Source organism: Rhipicephalus microplus, unplaced genomic scaffold (genome assembly GCF_043290135.1).
Source record: "Rhipicephalus microplus isolate Deutch F79 unplaced genomic scaffold, USDA_Rmic scaffold_90, whole genome shotgun sequence".
Lineage (NCBI taxonomy): Eukaryota > Metazoa > Arthropoda > Arachnida > Ixodida > Ixodidae > Rhipicephalus > Rhipicephalus microplus.
The window spans coordinates 84,889-103,258 of record NW_027464662.1 but is presented as its reverse complement, the minus strand read 5'-3'; the positions used below and the strand labels follow the sequence as shown (position 1 = coordinate 103,258).

General features: G+C 49.8%; 1 protein-coding gene across 1 annotated transcript in view; it reads right to left on the bottom strand.

Moving 5' to 3' along the window:
* Positions 1-18,370, bottom strand: part of LOC142790265 (uncharacterized) — a 65,339-nt gene that overhangs the window by 27,560 nt on the left and 19,409 nt on the right. Inside the window, exon 4 of the mRNA XM_075885222.1 lies at positions 18,178-18,282. Within this exon, the coding sequence (XP_075741337.1) occupies positions 18,178-18,282 (105 nt within the window). The remainder of the gene's footprint in view (positions 1-18,177; positions 18,283-18,370) is intronic.

Below are 18,370 nucleotides of genomic sequence, written 5' to 3'. Positions count from 1 at the left end.
TCTGGGGCACCGTTCTCGGCGTGTGCCCCTCTCGCCTGTGTACTGCTGGCTGTCGGACCGTCGTAGTGTTCACAGCGCTTGAGCAGTGCCCACATCACGTGATTCTCGGTCTACCTGGGCACTCCGTCCTTATCGACTGCTCGACGGGTCTTCTTCAGCTGGAACTGCCTTTTGACGCCGCCGTTGCCCATGATGCCCAAAGCCGCCTTTGTGCCAACAACTTCCTGCATTTTCCACCGCAAGCTGCGACTTACGTGCAGCTCATGTGTGATCCGCCTGTGCGCGATGGTGAATATGTCGTTTCACTCATTACCGACGTTGTGTTAAAGCATTCCATTGCTGTCCCGCACACCGTGGTGAGAGAACGCCACAACCAGATCTATTTGTTTCTTTTCAACTTTGATTTCACCGCGTACGTGCTGCCTGCTGGTATCAAACTAGGCGTCGTGTCGTGGGTGCAAGAGTGTGACATCTGTGAACTGTCAGCTAAGTAACCTACTCCGCATGTCAACTTGCTCACTGCGCCCAACCTTTCAAGCATCGACATTGCCAAAACGATAGCGGTAGATCTTTCGCCACAAGACCTCCACCGTCTCTTGACATCCTATGCGGACATATTTGATCTTGACAACCGCCCTTTAGGCCAGATATCAGTTGTGACCCATCACATCAACATCGGCGATGCCAATCCAGTACGTCACCGCCCTTACCGTGTCTCCGCTGCCGAACGCTCTGTCATCCAGAAAGAGGTCGATAAAATGCTCGCCAAAGGCGTCGTCAAACACTTATCTAGTCCGTGGACATCCCTGGTCGTTCTTGTCAAGACGAAGGACAATACGTGGTGGTTTTGCATCAACTATAGACATCTCAACACGGTCACTAAGAAGGACGTTTACCCCTTATCAAGAATACATGACGCCCTCGACTACCTTCATGGCGCCAAGTTTTTCTCGTCAATTGACATTCGATCTGATTATTGGCAGATCGCTGATGACCCACGGGACTAAGAAAAAACAGCGTTTGTAATCTCCGATGTGTTATACAAATTTAGAGTAATGCCGTTTGGGCTTTGCAATGTGCCAGCCACCTGTGAGCGCATGATGGATTCCCTTTTGCGTGGCTTCAAGAGGTCTACTTGCTTGTGCTACTTAGATGATACTGTTACAGTTGAATTAAAGGATAGGTGGATTTATTTACAGGGTAAGGATGAAGTTCAGCAGTCGCAGTAAAGATGAATTCCTCAGGCCGCACCAGACAACGTCGTCTTCCTCTTCTACCTACCCGGCACATACTACAGACCGGCTCATACCGTAGCAGTCCCCGGTTCACAGACGAAGCCCGCTGGGCGAGTTTAAGTCACTGGAGGGATAAAACTTCTTGAAGCGAGCCACGTGCACCAACTGCGTTCGATTTGACCGACGAGAAGGTGTCGTCAAGCGTGCCACAACGTACGTCAAGTCAGTCAAGCGATCTACAATGACGTGGGGGCCTGTGTAGTGCGGTAAAAACTTCTGACATAAACCAGGTTTTCGTTGGGGGGTCCACAACCACACGAATTCACCTTTGCGGAATGAAATAGCATCATGGCGTTGATCGTACCGTTGCTAGGAGCGATCTTGTGATGCCAGTGTGCGCAAGCGAGCAATTTGGCAGGCTTTTTCTGCCCGGGACAATGTTTCGGCCATGGACTCATCGGTATGAAGATTAAATGGGAGGATTGTACCAAGGGAGCTGCCTGGTGATCGAGCGTAGAGCAGGTAGAAGGGCATGAAGTCCGTGGTCTCGTGCTTCGCTGTATAGTATGCGTAATTAATAAATGGTAAGATCTCATCCCAGTTTCTGCGGTTGGATGAGATGTACATAGCGAACATGTTAGTGAGAGTTCGATTGGTACGTTCTACAAGACCATTTGTCTGGGGATGGTATGGTGCCGAATGTCTTAACTGCGAAGTGCAGAGACGAAGCAATTCTTCCACAGCGTCCGCGATGAATTGGTGACCACGGTCACTGATGATTACTTGAGGTTGACCATGGCGAAGAACAACGGAGCGTAACAAAAAGGCAGTGACGCCATTAGCTGTAGAAGATGGTATCGCAGCGGTTTTTTTTTTTATTTTTTTTTTATTTGAAACAAATCCCGCAGCGCCACTTAGGCATTATTGCGGGGGGCACAGAGCCTCATAAAATGAATCCGCAGTCTTGCGGCCAACTACATCGGCTGGTAACGTGTTCCATTCAACAATGGATTGCGGAAAAAAAGAATGCTTAAAAAGATCCGTTCTGGGGTTGTATGGCCGTACTTTAAATTTGTGATCATGACGGGAGGATTGATAATACGCTTTTTTTAAATAATCTGAAGCATTAATGCCCGTTTTATTGTTATATATCGAATAAAATAGTTTTAATCTTAGATTACGTCTTCGATCTTGTAAGTATTGCCAATTAAGTTCTCTTTTCATACAACGGGAGCTTTCAGTTCGGCCATATTTTCCCAGAACAAATCTTGCTGCCATCGACTGAATGCGCTCTAATTCATGAATATGTATTTTGTTAAACGGATCCCACACAGGACAGGCGTATTCTAGTATTGGTCTCACATAGGCATAATATGCGGCCTGTTTAACTTCCTTGGTTACATGTTTAAAATTTCTTTGTAAAAAGCCTAGGGCTTTTCCCGCTCTACTTACAACACTGCCAATGTGCTCAGACCATCCCCCATCCTCAGAAAGCGTGACACCCAAATACTTATATTTGTGTTCATACCTAATAACTTCATTGTTTAAGATGTACTGATTTGTAAATCTATTAACCTTTTTGGTGAAACTGACGTGAACACATTTATTCGTGTTTAATACCATGTCATTATTTTTACACCATGCCTCCACGTGATTAAGGTCATCCTGAAGCTGGGTGGAATCCGTTTGGTCGGTCAATTCAGTATACAACACACAGTCATCAGCAAACATTCTAATACGACACCTAATTGTATCCGAAATATCATTAATAAACACAAGGAAGAGAAGCGGACCGAGTACGGAACCCTGAGGTACCCCTGATGTCACCGAAGCTAAACACGAACAAGATCCACCAAGCACAACCTTTTGTTTTCTTGAAGTTAAATAGTCCGCAATCCAACGGCAAATGGTTTGATGAATGTTCAAGTTCTGCAGTTTTTGAATCAGAATAGAGTGTGATACCGTATCGAAAGCCTTTCTGAAGTCTAAAAATAAACAATCAATCTGTCCTCGATTATCTAAAACTGATGCTATATCAGTTTTAGATAATCGGCGTATCTGGTAAGGTAGTCAACGCACATTATTATCCAGCGGTTTTTGTTCGAAGATCGAGGAAACGGGCCTAATAAGTCAATGCCCACTTGCTCGAAAGGCGTAGTAGGCGGTTCTACGTGGTGGAGAAGGCCGTGCGGTGCACTGGTAGGTCGTTTTTGACGCTGGTAGTTATCGCAGATCAACGCGTATTGTTTCGTAAAATCTCAAATTCGAGGCCAGTAAAACGCTGCTGCACTCGATGCAGGGTGCGAATGAACCCAAGGTGTCCTGACGTTGGATCATCGTGCATAGTACGGAGAACGTCGCATCGAAGACTTTGAGGTATAACCAGTAAATAACGTGCGCCGGTTGCTGAGTAATTCGTTTTGCACAACAGTCCATCACGAATGCGAAAGCGACCACTGCCTTTGAGATTCCGAGCGTCAACGAACAAAAGGTCTAAAGATAAATCATTCAATTGTTCTCGTTTGAAGATATTGGCGTCAGAAAACGTGTGAGAGACCGCAGCAAAACAGATGTCGAGGGTATCGGCGCTGTCCTCCGTCGTTGTCGTAGGTAGGCGAGAAAGGCAATCAGCGTTTGAATGACTTCGTCCACTTCTGTACGAAATGAAGTCAAATTCTTGAAGGCGTAAAGCCCATCGAGCAAGGCGGCCAGAAGTGTCTCGGAGGGTAACAAGCCAACATAATGAATGATGGTCTGTCACAATCGTGAATGGACGACCGTAGAGGTAACATCGAAACGTCTGAATGGCGAATACAGCCGCTAAACATTCTTGATGTGTCACCGTATAATTCATTTCCTCCTTGCTTAGAGATCGACTCGTATAAGCAACAACATGCTCTGCATTATCATGGCGCTGAACAAGCACACCTCCGATGCCAATTCCACTTGCGTCAGTGTGCACTTCTGTAGGAGCAGAAAGATCGAAATGACGAAGAATGGGCTCAGATGTCAGTAGAAGTTTCAGTTCAGAAAATGCGGCATCACAATCAGGTGTTCATTCGAATGGGCTGTTTTTTCGCAACAAACTCGTTAGTGGGCGTACTACGTCCGCGAATCGGGGCACAAAGCGGTGAAAGTAGGAACATAGGCCCAAGAAGCTACGAAGTTCCTTCAGTGTCTGGGGTGGTTTGAATGTGCCGACTGCTTCAATTTTGCGGGGATCCGGCCTGACACCATCTTTGTCAACTAGGTGACCGAGAACTAAATTTTGTTGTTTACCAAACCAGCACTTCTTAGAGTTCAAAATCTAGCCAGCCTTTCCGACACAGTCTAAAACAGGGCTTAAACAGACGTTGTGCTCTTCGAAGGTACGCCCAAAATGACGACGTCATCCAGGTAGCATAAGCACACCTCCCATTTAAGACCACGAAGGACAGAGTCCATAAACCTTTCAAAAGTGGCGGGGCGTTGCAAAGCCCAAATGGCATCACATTGAATCGGTACACTCCATCAGGCGTCACGAATGCGGTCGTCTCCTTGTCTGAAGGGTGCATAGGTATCTGCCAATATCCTGATTGTAGGTCTATTGAAGAAAGGTACGAAGCCGAGTGTAAGCAGTCAATAATATCGTCAATCCTAGGCAGCGGATAAACAACTTTTTTGGTCACGGCGTTGAGTCTTCTGTAATCAACGCAGAACCGCCAGGCACCATCTTTCTTGTTAACGAAGATGACCGGTGCTGCCCACGGGCTACACGACTCTTCAATGACACCCTTCTTCAGCATTTCCTGAACCTAGTCGGCAATAACTTTTCGTTCTGATGACGACACTCGGTAAGGCTTTTGTCGGATCGGATGGGCAGTGCTGGTGTTAATCCTATAGTGAGCGCGAGAACATGGTAAAGGTAGTGGCTTCTTCTCTTGGCAAAAGTCAAACACAGAAGCATGTCGCCTCAACAGATGACGTAACGTCTGCTGCTCGTATGACCGTAAAGTGGCGCTAATCATGCCTAGGATCTGCGACTCGTAAGAGCAACTGCGCTTGCCAGAGACTTTACCTTTCTCGCTTTCATCGCTGTTAACGACCGCTACAGAACCTTCAGTGGAATCATCGAAGACGCCAAGATTCATTCCTCGAGGCAGCACAACCGGCATTAGCGAGCAGTTCAGTGCCCACAGAAAGGTTGCTCCTTCATCAACAGATACCAAACAACGAGGGACGAGTATGCCTTTCTTAGCACATTAAACGATGGCAGGTTCAACGATGGCATCAAAAGATGTGGCAGATTCTGGGGTGAACACCGCAACTGACCTCATTGACCATGGCGGCACTGTCAGCTCAACGGAAACAATCAGAGCGTCCTTCGCGGCCTGCGGCGCCTCATCGACGAGGGCAGGAACAATGTCACCGCTGACGGAAAGTTCACCGCTTCCACAGTCGACGAAAGCGCCACATCTTTGGAGCAAGTCAAGACCGAGAATCACATCGTGGGTACAACGCTGCAGCACAAGAAACTTTGTTTGGAACATCTTTCCTGCTAATAAGACATTGACGGCACAAACTCTGACAGAATGAAGTACTTCCCCACCAACACCACGAAACCTTGTTGATTCGCCCCAAGAAAACATAAATTTGAGGCCAATGCGACTTTTGAAAGAAAGACTCATAACTGATATCGTAGCACCAGTGTCCACCAGAGTACTTGTACAAAAGCCATCTATTTCCACACGTATCTTGTTCTTGGACATTATAACTGGCGGAGGCATCTCAGGCAAATCCTGTTGTGCGACCTCACCTCCATCGGTCGCGCTGGCTAGTTTCCCGGCGGTGGCGGTAATGAAAGGCGTCGTCCCGGCGAAGGGGCACGATTCAGTCGGCCAGATGGAGGCGTTAAACTACGGTCAGAAGCGGGAGAACTGCCACGGTGATTTCCCCACCGTGAGGTACTCCAGGAATAGGCGGGCCAATGACCGTTCTTGTGACCAGTGCCCGCTAGCGGAAACTCTGATGGGGAATGATATCGGGATGTCGGCTCTCTCTGTCGATGACAGAACCGAGCTATATGCCCGGCGATACCCCAACGGTAGCACACAGGCGCTTGGCGGTATGCATTGTACTCCTGGAAGGCATTGCGCTGATGTGGTGGTGGTACAGGTACATCTTCGTTCGGGCCGTAATAGGTGTTGGCTGGCTGATGGGGGTAATTGAAGCGGTCTTCGTACCTTGGCAGCGGGTAGTTATTGCGCTGTGACCTTGGTGGTGAGGGTGGCCTGTAGTTGCAGTCATCGATGCGTGCTGCGGCAATTGACACGTGAGGGCGAGAGGGAGTAGGTGCGGGTGTAGCTTCGTACGGCGTCGGGCGAACGTGTCGAGTGAGCTCTTCTCGAACGATCTGGCGAATCGTTGACGCGAGATCAAGCGGCGTGTATTCGTCAACACTTGCCACGGTGCTTACATTCGGTAGGCGACCGAGCTGGGGGGTGATACGTCGCATCTTCAGGGTCTCGAATGTGCGACAGTGGCTTATGACGTCGGTTACCGTAGCAAGGCTGTCTTTGCTGATGAGGAACTGATGCAAGTCCTCGGCAATGCCCTTCAACAAGTGGCCAACTTTGTCTTCCTCTGACATAGAAGGGTTGACAATCTTGCAGAGCTTCAAGATTGCCTCGACATAGGTCGTGCACGTCTTTCCTGGGATCTGAGCTCTTTGCAGTAACGTTTGTTCCACCTGCTTTCTCTTAGCTATGGAGTCTCCGAAGCACGCTCTTATTTTGGAAACGAAGCGATCCCATGACGTGAGGGCATCTTCGTGTTTTCGTACCACACGAGTGCTGTGTACGTTACGAAAAATACTACATTGGTCAGCTGAGTCTCCGCGTCCCACTGGTAATATTTGCTCACCCGTTTGTAGTGTGTGAGCCAGGCGTCCACGTCCTTGCCAGATTTGCCACCGAATGTGCGAGGCACCATCAAATCCTGACGCAACCAGGCACCAGCCGCACGCGAACCTGGCACTAGCGGTGCTGCTGAGACTGGTAGAAGGTCTGCAGCTGCGGGGATCCGGTTTCCTTCTTCGCCGTGAGACATCTCAGCTGCCAGTGATAACGGGGGCAATCCAGCAAGGCGGCGGCTTCATCGTAAATCAGGCGCTTGAAGCGTCGTGTTACTTGGTTGATTACAAAACTGTTACGGTTGAATTAAAGAATTGGTGGATTTATCTACAGGGTGAGGATGAAGTTTGGCAGTCGTGGTAAAGATAGATTCCTCAGGCCGCACCAGACAACGTCGTCTTCTTCTTCTACCTACCCGGCACATACTACAGCCCGGCTTATGCCGTAGCAATATCATTGTTTTTTCACCGACATTTGCGAGCCATCTTGAGTGACTGTCCAGTATTCTCCAAGTATTCCGCAACGCTGGTCTCCAGCTGAACTCCTCCAAAAGCCGTTTCGGTCGTCGCGAAATAACTGTACTTGGTCGCTTCGTTAACGCATCTGGGGTACAGCTTGATCCGGAAAAAATTCGCGCAGTGACTCAACTTCCCGTACCCTCTTCTGCTAAGGATATCCGGTGCTTCCTTGGTTTGTGCTCCTATTTCCGTCTCTTCATCCGAAATTTTGCCATAATATTCCGCTGCCTCTCACCGAGCTTCCGAAAAAAGACGTCCCCTTGACTTGAAAATCGCCTCAAAGGGCTGCATTTTCGGCGCTCATTGCAGCCCTCATGACTAAGCCAATATTAGCCCACTTCCACCAGACCGCACGGACAGAAGTACGCACTGACGCGAGTGGCCACGGAATTGGTGCTGTTTTAGATCAGCGTCAGAATGGACGTGACGGCGTCATCACCTACCGCAGCCGCCTTTTGTCCCCTGCCGAGAAGAACTATTTCATCACCAAAAGAGAGTGTCTTCGTCTTGTTTGGGTTGTCGCTAAATTTCGCCCGTACCTGTTCGGCCGCAGTTTTACTGTTGTAACTGATCCCCATGCGCTCTGCTGGCTTTTGTCACCCAAGGATCCCACGGCCCATCTCGGTCGTTAATCTCTCCGCCTCCAAGAATACACCTCAATCGTGTATACATCTGGTCACCTCCACCAGGACGCCGTCTGCCTGTCGCGGTATCCAGTGGATCTGCCAGAGGCCACAGAGAGAGCTACTGAGGCTTACGTCTTATCAATATCAGACTTTCTTGATATCGCTTGTGAACAACGCCACGACCCGGATTTACTTCCCATCCTAGAAAGCCAGAGTTCCGCTACTCCACCCACTTCCCTTAACCTGTATTCCCTTCACGAAAGGGTTCTCTACCGCCATAACATGCGCCCTAATGGTCCTGACCACCTTCTCGTCGTGCTTTCCATTTGCGTGTAGATGTTCTCCGAGAGCTTCACGATGAACACGCCGCTGGTAACCTGGTAGTCATCCGCACTTATTATTGCGCCCGACGCCGTTTTTTTGTGCCCACGCCTATATCACTCTGTGCAAAAGTATATCACCAGCTACGACGTTTGTCAACGTCGAAAACGACGAACAACGCTTTCACTGGCCTCCTTCACACTATTGAGATTCCTGCTGAACCATTCTACCGCGTATGGCTCGACCTTCTCGGGCCGTTTTCCACTTCTGCATACGGGAACAAATGGGTTGCCGTGGCGACCGACTACGCGACACGTTGCACGATCACCCGCGCTCTCCCAACCAGCTGTGCTACCGATGTCGCCGACTTTATACTGCATGACATCATTTTGCATAACGGTGCTCTTCGACAGCTCGTGGCTGACCAAGGCTGACACTTTTTATCTCGCATCGTCCAGCATATCGTGCGTTCCTGTTCCACGAGCCTCCAAGTCACAATGGAGTACCATCCACAAACTAATGTACTTGCAGAGCACCTGAATTGCACTCTCACCGACATGTTGTCGATGTATGTTTCTCCAGACCACCGCGACTGGGACGAAACGTTACCCCACGTCACCTTCGCTTAAAACTCCTTCAGACATGACACCGCAGGCTATTCCCCGTTCTACCTTCTTTATGGACGTAAACCCTCTCTCCCTCTTGATACACTCCTTCCCGTTGGTTCAGCTCCCCCGTCACATACGTCCACGATGCCATAGGACGAGCCGACGCAGCACGGGAAATCGCCTGAGAACGACTCATACTTTCTCAAGCTGCTCAGAAATATCGGTATGATTGCCACCACCGTGAAGTTTCGTATATACCCGGTTCTGTAGTACTCGTGTGGACCCCATGTCGTCACATCGGCTTCTCTGAAAAGCTCTTAATTCGCTATGACGGACCATACAAAGTCCTGCACAAGTTCACTGACCTCACCTACGACATACATCGAGTCATCGATGCAGCGCACTCAACGCCACCACCATATACTGTTGTGCAAATCGTAAGACTGAAGAATTATGTGGCACCTAAAACTCCACTTTCGTGACAAGCTCGCAGTCTGCTCTTTTACGCCGTGGGGTAGTGCCACAAGGCAGTAGTGGGATTGGGGCAAAAAGCGGTTGAGGGTCTCTGCCTGAAAAAAAAAACGACTCGAAGTGTATAGAGACTGATCCCAGCCCGCCAGTGAGCCAGCCATTGTCGTCGCGTGTAAATATCGTAAATATCCGTAAATATACGTTTCCTTGTAAGAATGTGAAGTAACTAAAGCTACAGAAGGCAGTATTATACATTAATTCTCTGAGTGTGGTAAAAGCTCTCAAAGCGATGAAAAAACACAAACATGATGTCCTAATCTCATTATAAACAAACTTATGGTAAATTTACACGCTTAGGCAGCATGTTGTAGCGTGCTGGGTGCCTGCGCATTGCGAGATCCACGGAAACGCGTTGGCGGACAAGCTTGCTGCATCCGCCCATGAAAGTACTGCCAATACAGACATAGTTGTCTCTGCACTGGACCTGAAAACCTATCTCAAAGGAAAGCTCAGGAACCATTGGCAGCGTCCATGGGTCAGCCAAACACAGAATAAACTTCATCTCATAAAACCACTTCTGGGGAATTGGCCGCCAATATCAAAATCACGCCACCTTGAAGCAACACTTATGAGACTAGGATGAGGACACATACAGCGCACACTCATTACTTTTTCTGGTGGTGATCAACCTTTGTGTGATAAGTGTGGTGAACAACTCACTGTCATTCACATCTTCATTATCTGTAGCGAATAGGAATCCATTAGAAAAAAAAAAACACTTTTCGTCAGCTTGCTGTCAACAAATTCCTCTTCATCCTCGAATGCTCATAGGTAATGAACCAATGTTGAAATTCAAGTCATTGTTCACGTTTTCAAAGGACATTCATAACTTTTACCCCGTAAATCAAGGATACCTGCAGGACAGCCTCTCAACAGAGGTTGTTGCTACGGCAGTCACTCGCCAAAGCACCTGCTAGCCTTTGGTCTCAAAGGCCCTGAGGAAGCGTTGGTGCTTGTTTTTCGATCTCCCATTAGTAGATACCATGACAATTTGCCATTTATTCAGCACCCATGCATCACATCGCGTGTCACTGTCATTTTAGGCCTTTATACAGTCATAATGCACCTGTAATCGCAATCATTGGTCATCGCTTAGATGCCAATGGGTGGTGTTATTTGGCCACCCATAGCCTTTGAGCCACAAACCTCCACTAATCATCATCATCACCACCGTCCGCCTGATTACTCCCACAGCCGGGCAAAGGCTTTTCCGAAGTTCTACCGATTAACCCGGTCTTGTGCTCGCCACGTTACACCTGTAAACTGATCACAGCTCGGGTCACTCGCCCCGTGCTTTCCGTGATAGTGTGCGCACTCCCTCCATTTCAAATCTTGTCTGCTACTCGTCGCTGTCTTTCTTACTGAATGTGTTTCACTTATGGCAGTTACTTTTCTTCACCAGCGACTTTGCATTTTTGTATTCTCTTTAGGGCTTTCTTTTTTTCCCCTGTCGTAACTGGTGGGATGTCAGATTTCTCTGGGCCACTACTGCTTTTTACAATACCATCTTGGGTGTCTCACTTTCTGTAGAAAACTCTGTGAACTCCTCAGCCACCTCCACTATCTTATCCATGTTGGTTGTGACCATGCCTTCTTTTAGCTTAATGCACACATCTAATTTTCGCCAGTGCGCAGTTTTGTTTTCGCATATTTTGCGCTTCTTTTGCTCCTTGCAACATGCTCATATCTCTCCATGTTGCACCTTCTTATGTCGGCTACCTTACGCCTATTGATTAAGTCTAAGAGCTCCACCAGTTGTACTGTGTCTGTTGCATATAAGGTTTCTATCATCAGGCGTCCCCTAATGAAGTTTATGGTGTACTGGGATAGCTTGCCAGTGTCCCGTTTAATGACTGTACTTCTTACTTCCGTTTCACACCCCTTAATGTTACTAGCGAGATTGTATGTTCATTGCATCAATCGTAACTCTAATACCTCGGTCAGAGCCGCGAGTCTAATCTGAAGCGAAACTCTGAATTCCTGTTTTTCCCCTTAAGTGCTAGCTCATTAATTAGCTTCTTGCATATAAGTTTCTGCTATTTCTTCTTCAAGTGTACGTGAATTCGAGACCTTACAATTCTGTAGCCACTGCATCGGATTTCGCCAACTTGTTGCTCACCCTGTACAATGTCCAGGTGTGCGCACCAAATGCACTGTTTCATTTTTAGTTTCGCCATTAGGGCCCCTTGACGTCCACTTACGGTTAGCTTGTTTTTTGTAGAAGGCACTCAAAATCCACAAATAATAATGTTCTGCGAACTTTACTAGTAATTCCCTTTTGTATGTCTAGAGCCGATGCCATATTCGCTCACTGCTCGGTCTCCGGCCTAGTCCTTGCCTAAATTGCCAAGGAACATTTGTAGGAATCGAGCGCGTCCTTCCCTTTCGTGCCTCGTTCCCGCAGCTTGCGCGAGTCCCCCTGGCCGCGTGCGGCTCAAGTGCCGGGAACATAGTCACCTTGGCTTCCCCGCCGCGCCTTTCTGTCTGGCCCAAGCCGCGATTCGGTTTTCCTAGCACGGAGACACGTGTCGAAACCTGCCCGGACAATGTTTCCCCTTCGTGTCACGCCAGCCCACGTCACGCTGCTTCGCCGAATATCATTGGTCACCTGTGATACCCCTTACCCGGCAGTTTGCATTCGCTCGGCACTCGCCCAGTCGCCCGCTGCCCGGCAGATTCACACGTGCCTTCACGCAAGGTAGTCGCGCTAGGCTCCCGTTCTTTGATTGATTGATTGGTGGGTTTAACGCCCAAAACCACCATATGATTATGAGAGACGCCGTAGTGGAGGGCTCCGGAAATTTCGACCACCTGGGGTTCTTTGACGTGCACCCAAATCTGAGCACACGGGCCTACAATATTTCCGCCTCCATCGGAAATGCAGCCGCCCCAGCCGGGAATCGAACCCGCGACCTGCGGGTCAGCAGCCGAGTACCTTAGCCACTAGACCACCGCGGCGGGGCACCCTCCCGTTCTTTGTGTATTAAGCCGGATCCATGCGTGCGCTGCCCGAGCGCGAGCAGGAGCGCGTCAGCGCGCGCACCGCGGGCGCGACTCGCGAGGAATGGCGGTTTCCACCCACACACTACGCGCACAGGCGTGCGCGGGCGCGCGCTTATCCCGAGCAGGCGGAAATAGGCGGGTGGCGCCACGTACTGAGCTGTTTGTGAGCCTTGGAGTGATTTATATGAACTTGCTGCTCTCTGTAAGTCCAGGTGGTGCCGGACAGAACCATACGGCACCACTTAGCACGACCAGGCAACCATGAGTGCGTGCACGAGTGCACTGCACATCGCAGCTACGTGCAGGACACGTAGTGCACCGCCGGCTGCTGCGCCAAATCCGCCACGACGTGATCGAGCCCAACGAGTGCTGCTGGTTAAAACTATTCAGCACTACAAAGCATGGACAGACGACCACGATAACACACTAGAGTGCATGGTGTGCATTGCTACGATGTGCTCGACCCGTCGTGCGAAATAGAGATAAGCGGTCTGATGCATTCATATATTGTGGCGAAACATGTATGATAGAATTCGTTAATGAATACATATGGCTCTGAGTGCACTCGTCCTGTATGTAGGGATGCAAAACAGGCACGAAAAGTAAAAAGAAAAGGTCATTTAAATTGGTTCTTACACGCTGGCTAGCGCAGCCACGCCGTTCTTTCGTACCTGCAGGGCTCCAAACGTGGCCAGCGCGGCTAGACGCGCGCCGTCGCAAGGCCGAAATCAGATCGCCGCAGACACTCGCGTACGCCGAGCGTTTAGGCGCGCTTGCGACAACTGTGCATGCCCGGCGCGCATACCGCACGCACTCGGGCAGCGTACGCAGAGCGTACGTGTGGTTCGTACTTTAGTCATAGCACCAGCCGGCAAATGTACGCTTGGTCGGGCTTGAGGAGGTCCATGCCGGCCGCTGCACACAACCACGGCGCAGCTCCGAGGATAACTTTGCCTTCCACCTCGCGAGTGAACAGGCTGTTTCTTGCAGCGCTGTGCGGTTGGTTGGTCGTTGGCAGAATCACGTGCGCCCTCAGTGTGCATCTCCCTATCTTCCCGTGCCCGCGATACTGGTCGCAACTTCTTCGCGCGCACGGGCATGACTTCCCCAGTGGTGGCTACAGGGTTGTCCGTTCCGGGGCCTTACAACCGTTCGCAACCCTCGTAGTGGCTACCGTTGCCCTAAGTACAGGACGTCACTCGAGATTTTGCTCACTGGTAGCTTGACTGCTGTCAATGAAGTGCCATTTGTGGGCGAAATGGACCTTATGCCGCTTAATCGCTTCTGCGAGCATCTGTCGTGTGCGAGCCCAATGCCGCCTCACGTGCTGGGCGTTGATTTTGCAGCAGTACAACTTTGCTGCACGCTCCAGAATGGGAGTGAAAACGCCGTGGCTCTCGCCTTCGTCGCTTGCCCTCCTTTCGGCATTTTACAATTGTGTCCGCTATTCTGGAGAGCAATCACACCAAGTAGGCACTGCGCAACCTCTGGCTTCTATGAGTCAAAATTTGTGAAACCAGACGGTGAAGTGACTTTCGAGTTGATCACCTTGGGTGAGCACGTCACTTCTGCGGGTATCGCATTAAGCAGACACGAACTACCAAAAATACAGCAGTGCGATCCGTTTAGTGCACACCCAAGGAGCGGGCGCCTGTTGGATGTCTGGTATTGCTGTTGCTGCCATGCTCTGTTTACACAGTATGGTATTGCTGCGGGCTCGTTGGATTCACATCTGTTTGTCGCCGGCAGAGTTTTCCTGTGCATCATCCCACCAGAAGAATCCGCGCAGGAGTGTTTGAAGGTGCAGTCTCAGGAAAGTCATCCCAGAAGATTTCAATGGCTCCCTGTTGGCCGAAGACGCGAATGGCCTTAACACTAAAAGAAATGGCCAGGCATGAATCATGACGCTCTTTATTCCACTTGTGACAATGCGTAAAGTCTCGTGCGGGCAAGCCATTCGGGCTCATGCAGCGTCTCTAAAACCCTAATGCCGCCCACAGCAGTGGCTTGGGAGAGGTGGAGGCGGTCACACAACCGCAGGAAGACTGTTGAGCTGGCCCCAAGTCACGCCACCAGTACAAACTGCCGTGCTCTTAACAAGCCTTTCTCCCACTAGCATGCAGCTAAACTTTATTCCAGGCTGCATTAGTAAAGAGAGTATACGCTCAAAGATGCGCGGACGCGATCGGAAAGTTGCAGGAAGCCCACCTGGCCGAAAATCCTCCCTGATGTGCCATCTAAGCCTTAATCTGGCAAGTGTCCCCTTTGTTGGGTGGCAACATTAGGCAGGCTCTCTTTCCGGCAAGCCGGCCATGCCGGAGGCATTTCAGTCTGCTTCTGAACTCCTTTCGCCTGACTCTATCATGCTGCCAGCCTCTTCCTGACGCGGCCTCCTGTCCCCTAGTCTTCTTCGATTGGGCCTGATTCTCGCTTCCTCCCTGCTCACACCCCTTTCCAGCTCAACACACATGGCGGCTTCAGCAGCCGCTTTCAGCTGCTGGTCTGTCCACTCAATCTTTGGCCGATTGCCGCGCGTGGTTGCTCCAGCTTTCATTCCTGGCTGCCTGTCATTCTAGCCGGCTGCTCCTGCCAACCATTGCCCCACATCTTTCGGCGGTTTGCTGCTGCATGCACTTTGCAGCCACGCTTCGTATGTTCGCGGGCTGCAACCGGCGAACTTCAATCGAGCTGGCTGTCTCTGCATCAAGCCTCAACCCGTTCTTCGGAAGCTGCAGACCTCCTTCCTGGCAATGGGCTCTCACTGGTGTTGCGGAACTTTTCGTGGAACCGTTGTGTGGCCTTGGTCACACAATGGTTGTCACGGTTGTCACAACGGTTGTGGCCTTGGTCACACAACGGTGTGTGGCCTTGGTCACTACGGAACCGCCAACTTCGTCTCTCCGTGTTGTGCAGCACCCTTCTGTTCTGGCCTTCGCGGAGACATCTTCCTGGTGGACATTGCCCCGTTGGTAAGCCCTCCTGTAGCTGAGTCGACTCTTCTGTTTGGCCTCGGACAGCCTCTTTTACATGCTGGCCTGGGTCTTTAGGTGGTGCGAATGGGGAAATCGAGCGCGCCCTTCCCTATGGCGACTCGTTCCCGCAGTTTCCGCGAGTGCTGGCCGAGTGCAGCTCGAGTGCCGGGAGCATGGCTACCTTGGCTTCCCCGCCGTTCCTTTCTCTCTGGTACAAGCCGCGTGTTGGGTTTCCTTGCATGGAGGCACACGTGTCCAAACCTGCCCTGGCAATGTCTTCCCTTCGCGTCACGTTCGCACACGTCACGGTGCTTTGCCGATCCTCATTGGCCGCTTGTGACACCCCCTTTCCGGGCAGCTTGAATTCGCTCGGCCCTCACCCGCCGCCGGGCAGATTACACTGACCTCCATGCGGGGTAGACGCGCTGCTTTAGCAGGTGGCTTCTCGTATATACGCGCTCGGCTGCCACCCTTTGTTGGACAGCCCTAGCGCCTGCCGGCTAGCGTACACTAAGTCAGTCTTGCGGAATTCCTGTCGGCCCCCAAGCCCGTGATTGTTATCCTGTACAGTATCGTGGGTAAATAAACCAGTCTTTGTGGACAACCTGCCTGGAAAGCCATCTCTGCTCCGTGTCGGAGAGTAGACAAACCTCGCTGCAGCGTCTTTGTGAGCGACGACAGTGGAGTACGTTGCATCCCTTCCCGGTCGCTTCGTAGGGTAAGCCTTCAGCAAACCTATCTCCACAAAGTAAGCAATCAATATTGTATGTAACAATGAAAATATGAGCCCTTAGCTTTCGACTTGTTTCGTTCGTTCAGAAGTAATAATGCTACAACAATCCAATCGCTGAAGTAGCAGCTGTTCTGATTCAGTGCCCTAAAACCACAATCTGAATATGAAAGGCGCCACAGGGCTCCGGAAATTTCGACATCCTTGGACTCTATGAGCAGCTGTATCTAAGTTCACGGTGCCGAAGCCATTTTCGACACCATTGGAAATGGGGCCGTTGCGACCTGGATTTGATCCCGCGACCTTAGGGTCAGCAGACAAACACTATAGCCACTAGACCGCCATCGTATGTGCAATAGCCGGAAGTATTCAAAAGAATTACGTATCAGTTTCGAGCAGTTGGGTCTTTCTACAATCTTTTACGTACGTATTATGAAGAGTAGCAATCATGTAGGAAAACCTGTTTGGCGTAGTTTGTTTTCGAGATTTTCTGTTTGACATTTCATATAACTTTATCGTGTATCAATCAGCGTAGTTTTTGGCAATATGTGGGAGAGGTCGCGCAAAAAAAAGTCATTTTTTTAGTTTCTCGCCTGCTTGTGAATGCTAATTGAAAGACGTTGAAGCCTTGAAAGGGTCCACTCTGGTAAAGCCCTAAGGTCAAAGCTGGTCTTCTTGCACCTCAGCAGCTCGGGTTCATGTGGGAGGCGGAGAAGAAAATGTCCCGCTTGGCGCCCGGCAACTTTGCAAAAGCTGAACTGAGATGAAAATTTTCTGATAAGGGTGTCAATATTCTACCACTGATAGTGGTTGGCTCCTGTTGGCAGCGCCGCATCGTGGTTCTCACTGTTTTGCCAGCATTACTCACTACTGCCAGAGAGAGCGTTGATAGTGATGTACCTTCCAACCAATGGCGTCATGCGTGACGTTCGTGCCCAGATAACGTGACCTAGAGGTGTTGACAAGCTCACCTGAAACGTCGTGGGTTCTTCGTTTTGTCAGTAATCGCAGGCGGCGGCAACGGCTCTATTTACGAAAACGTCGCTGAAAATCGATGGCTAATGCCAAAAGTAAAGAAGCGGGTTTTAGCCAATTTATGTGGCAAATAACCGTTTATTATGATGACGGTTTTTTAGATCGACTCAAAAGGAACGGTCCGCGAAACATTTTGCTGTTAACAAAATGCCAGAAGTTTGCTCTAAATAGCGCAGATATGTCTGGTGCCAGCAGATGTATTTGTACGGCTGACGGCAATAAGGAGCATAAGCTTTAGAGGCAACGTCCGTAGTGCCTGCATTGTTTTCTGTTGTGTTCTTGTGCCGATGTACTCTAGCAGGCCCGACATTTATCTACCTCCATTTGTGCGTGTAGTGTTTTCTGAGGCTGCCTACAAATGCACAGAGAAAGGTGCTGTGCGGGCTAAGAGTAGGCTTATCCGCCATGATGTTCCTCTCATTTTTCGCACCCACCCACAATGGGGTATCGTTGAAGAAACGGGTGACAAGACCTTTACGTTAGTGGGTTATGAGTTTGTTACCTCCAATGGAAATTAAGTTTAAAAAATAAAATAAGAAATAATGACTGAAAATGTCACGCGTATTTTTTTTTTGTGTTCTCATCGTTCTCTTGTCGTTCTTTTTTTCGGTACAGAGCAACTGGTCAGAGAACTTCGATTGACTTCTCGGTAAACTTTTATCTTAGATTGTTTGAGTGGTTTTCAACGCGAGCAGTTGGTTGCCTACCTTGTCCTGTGTTTTTGAGAATCCGGTTCTCGTCTTGGTGTCATTCAAGCGATGGTAGTCGATGCACGCTGTCTCATAGGGTGGAGGTAGTGTGAGTACGTCAGTCTGTAGAAAAAATAAGACCAGAAATTCAATGGCATGCTAAAGTCGCAGTCACACTTGAGTGTATTGACTGCCTACTGCAGTGCTGAAG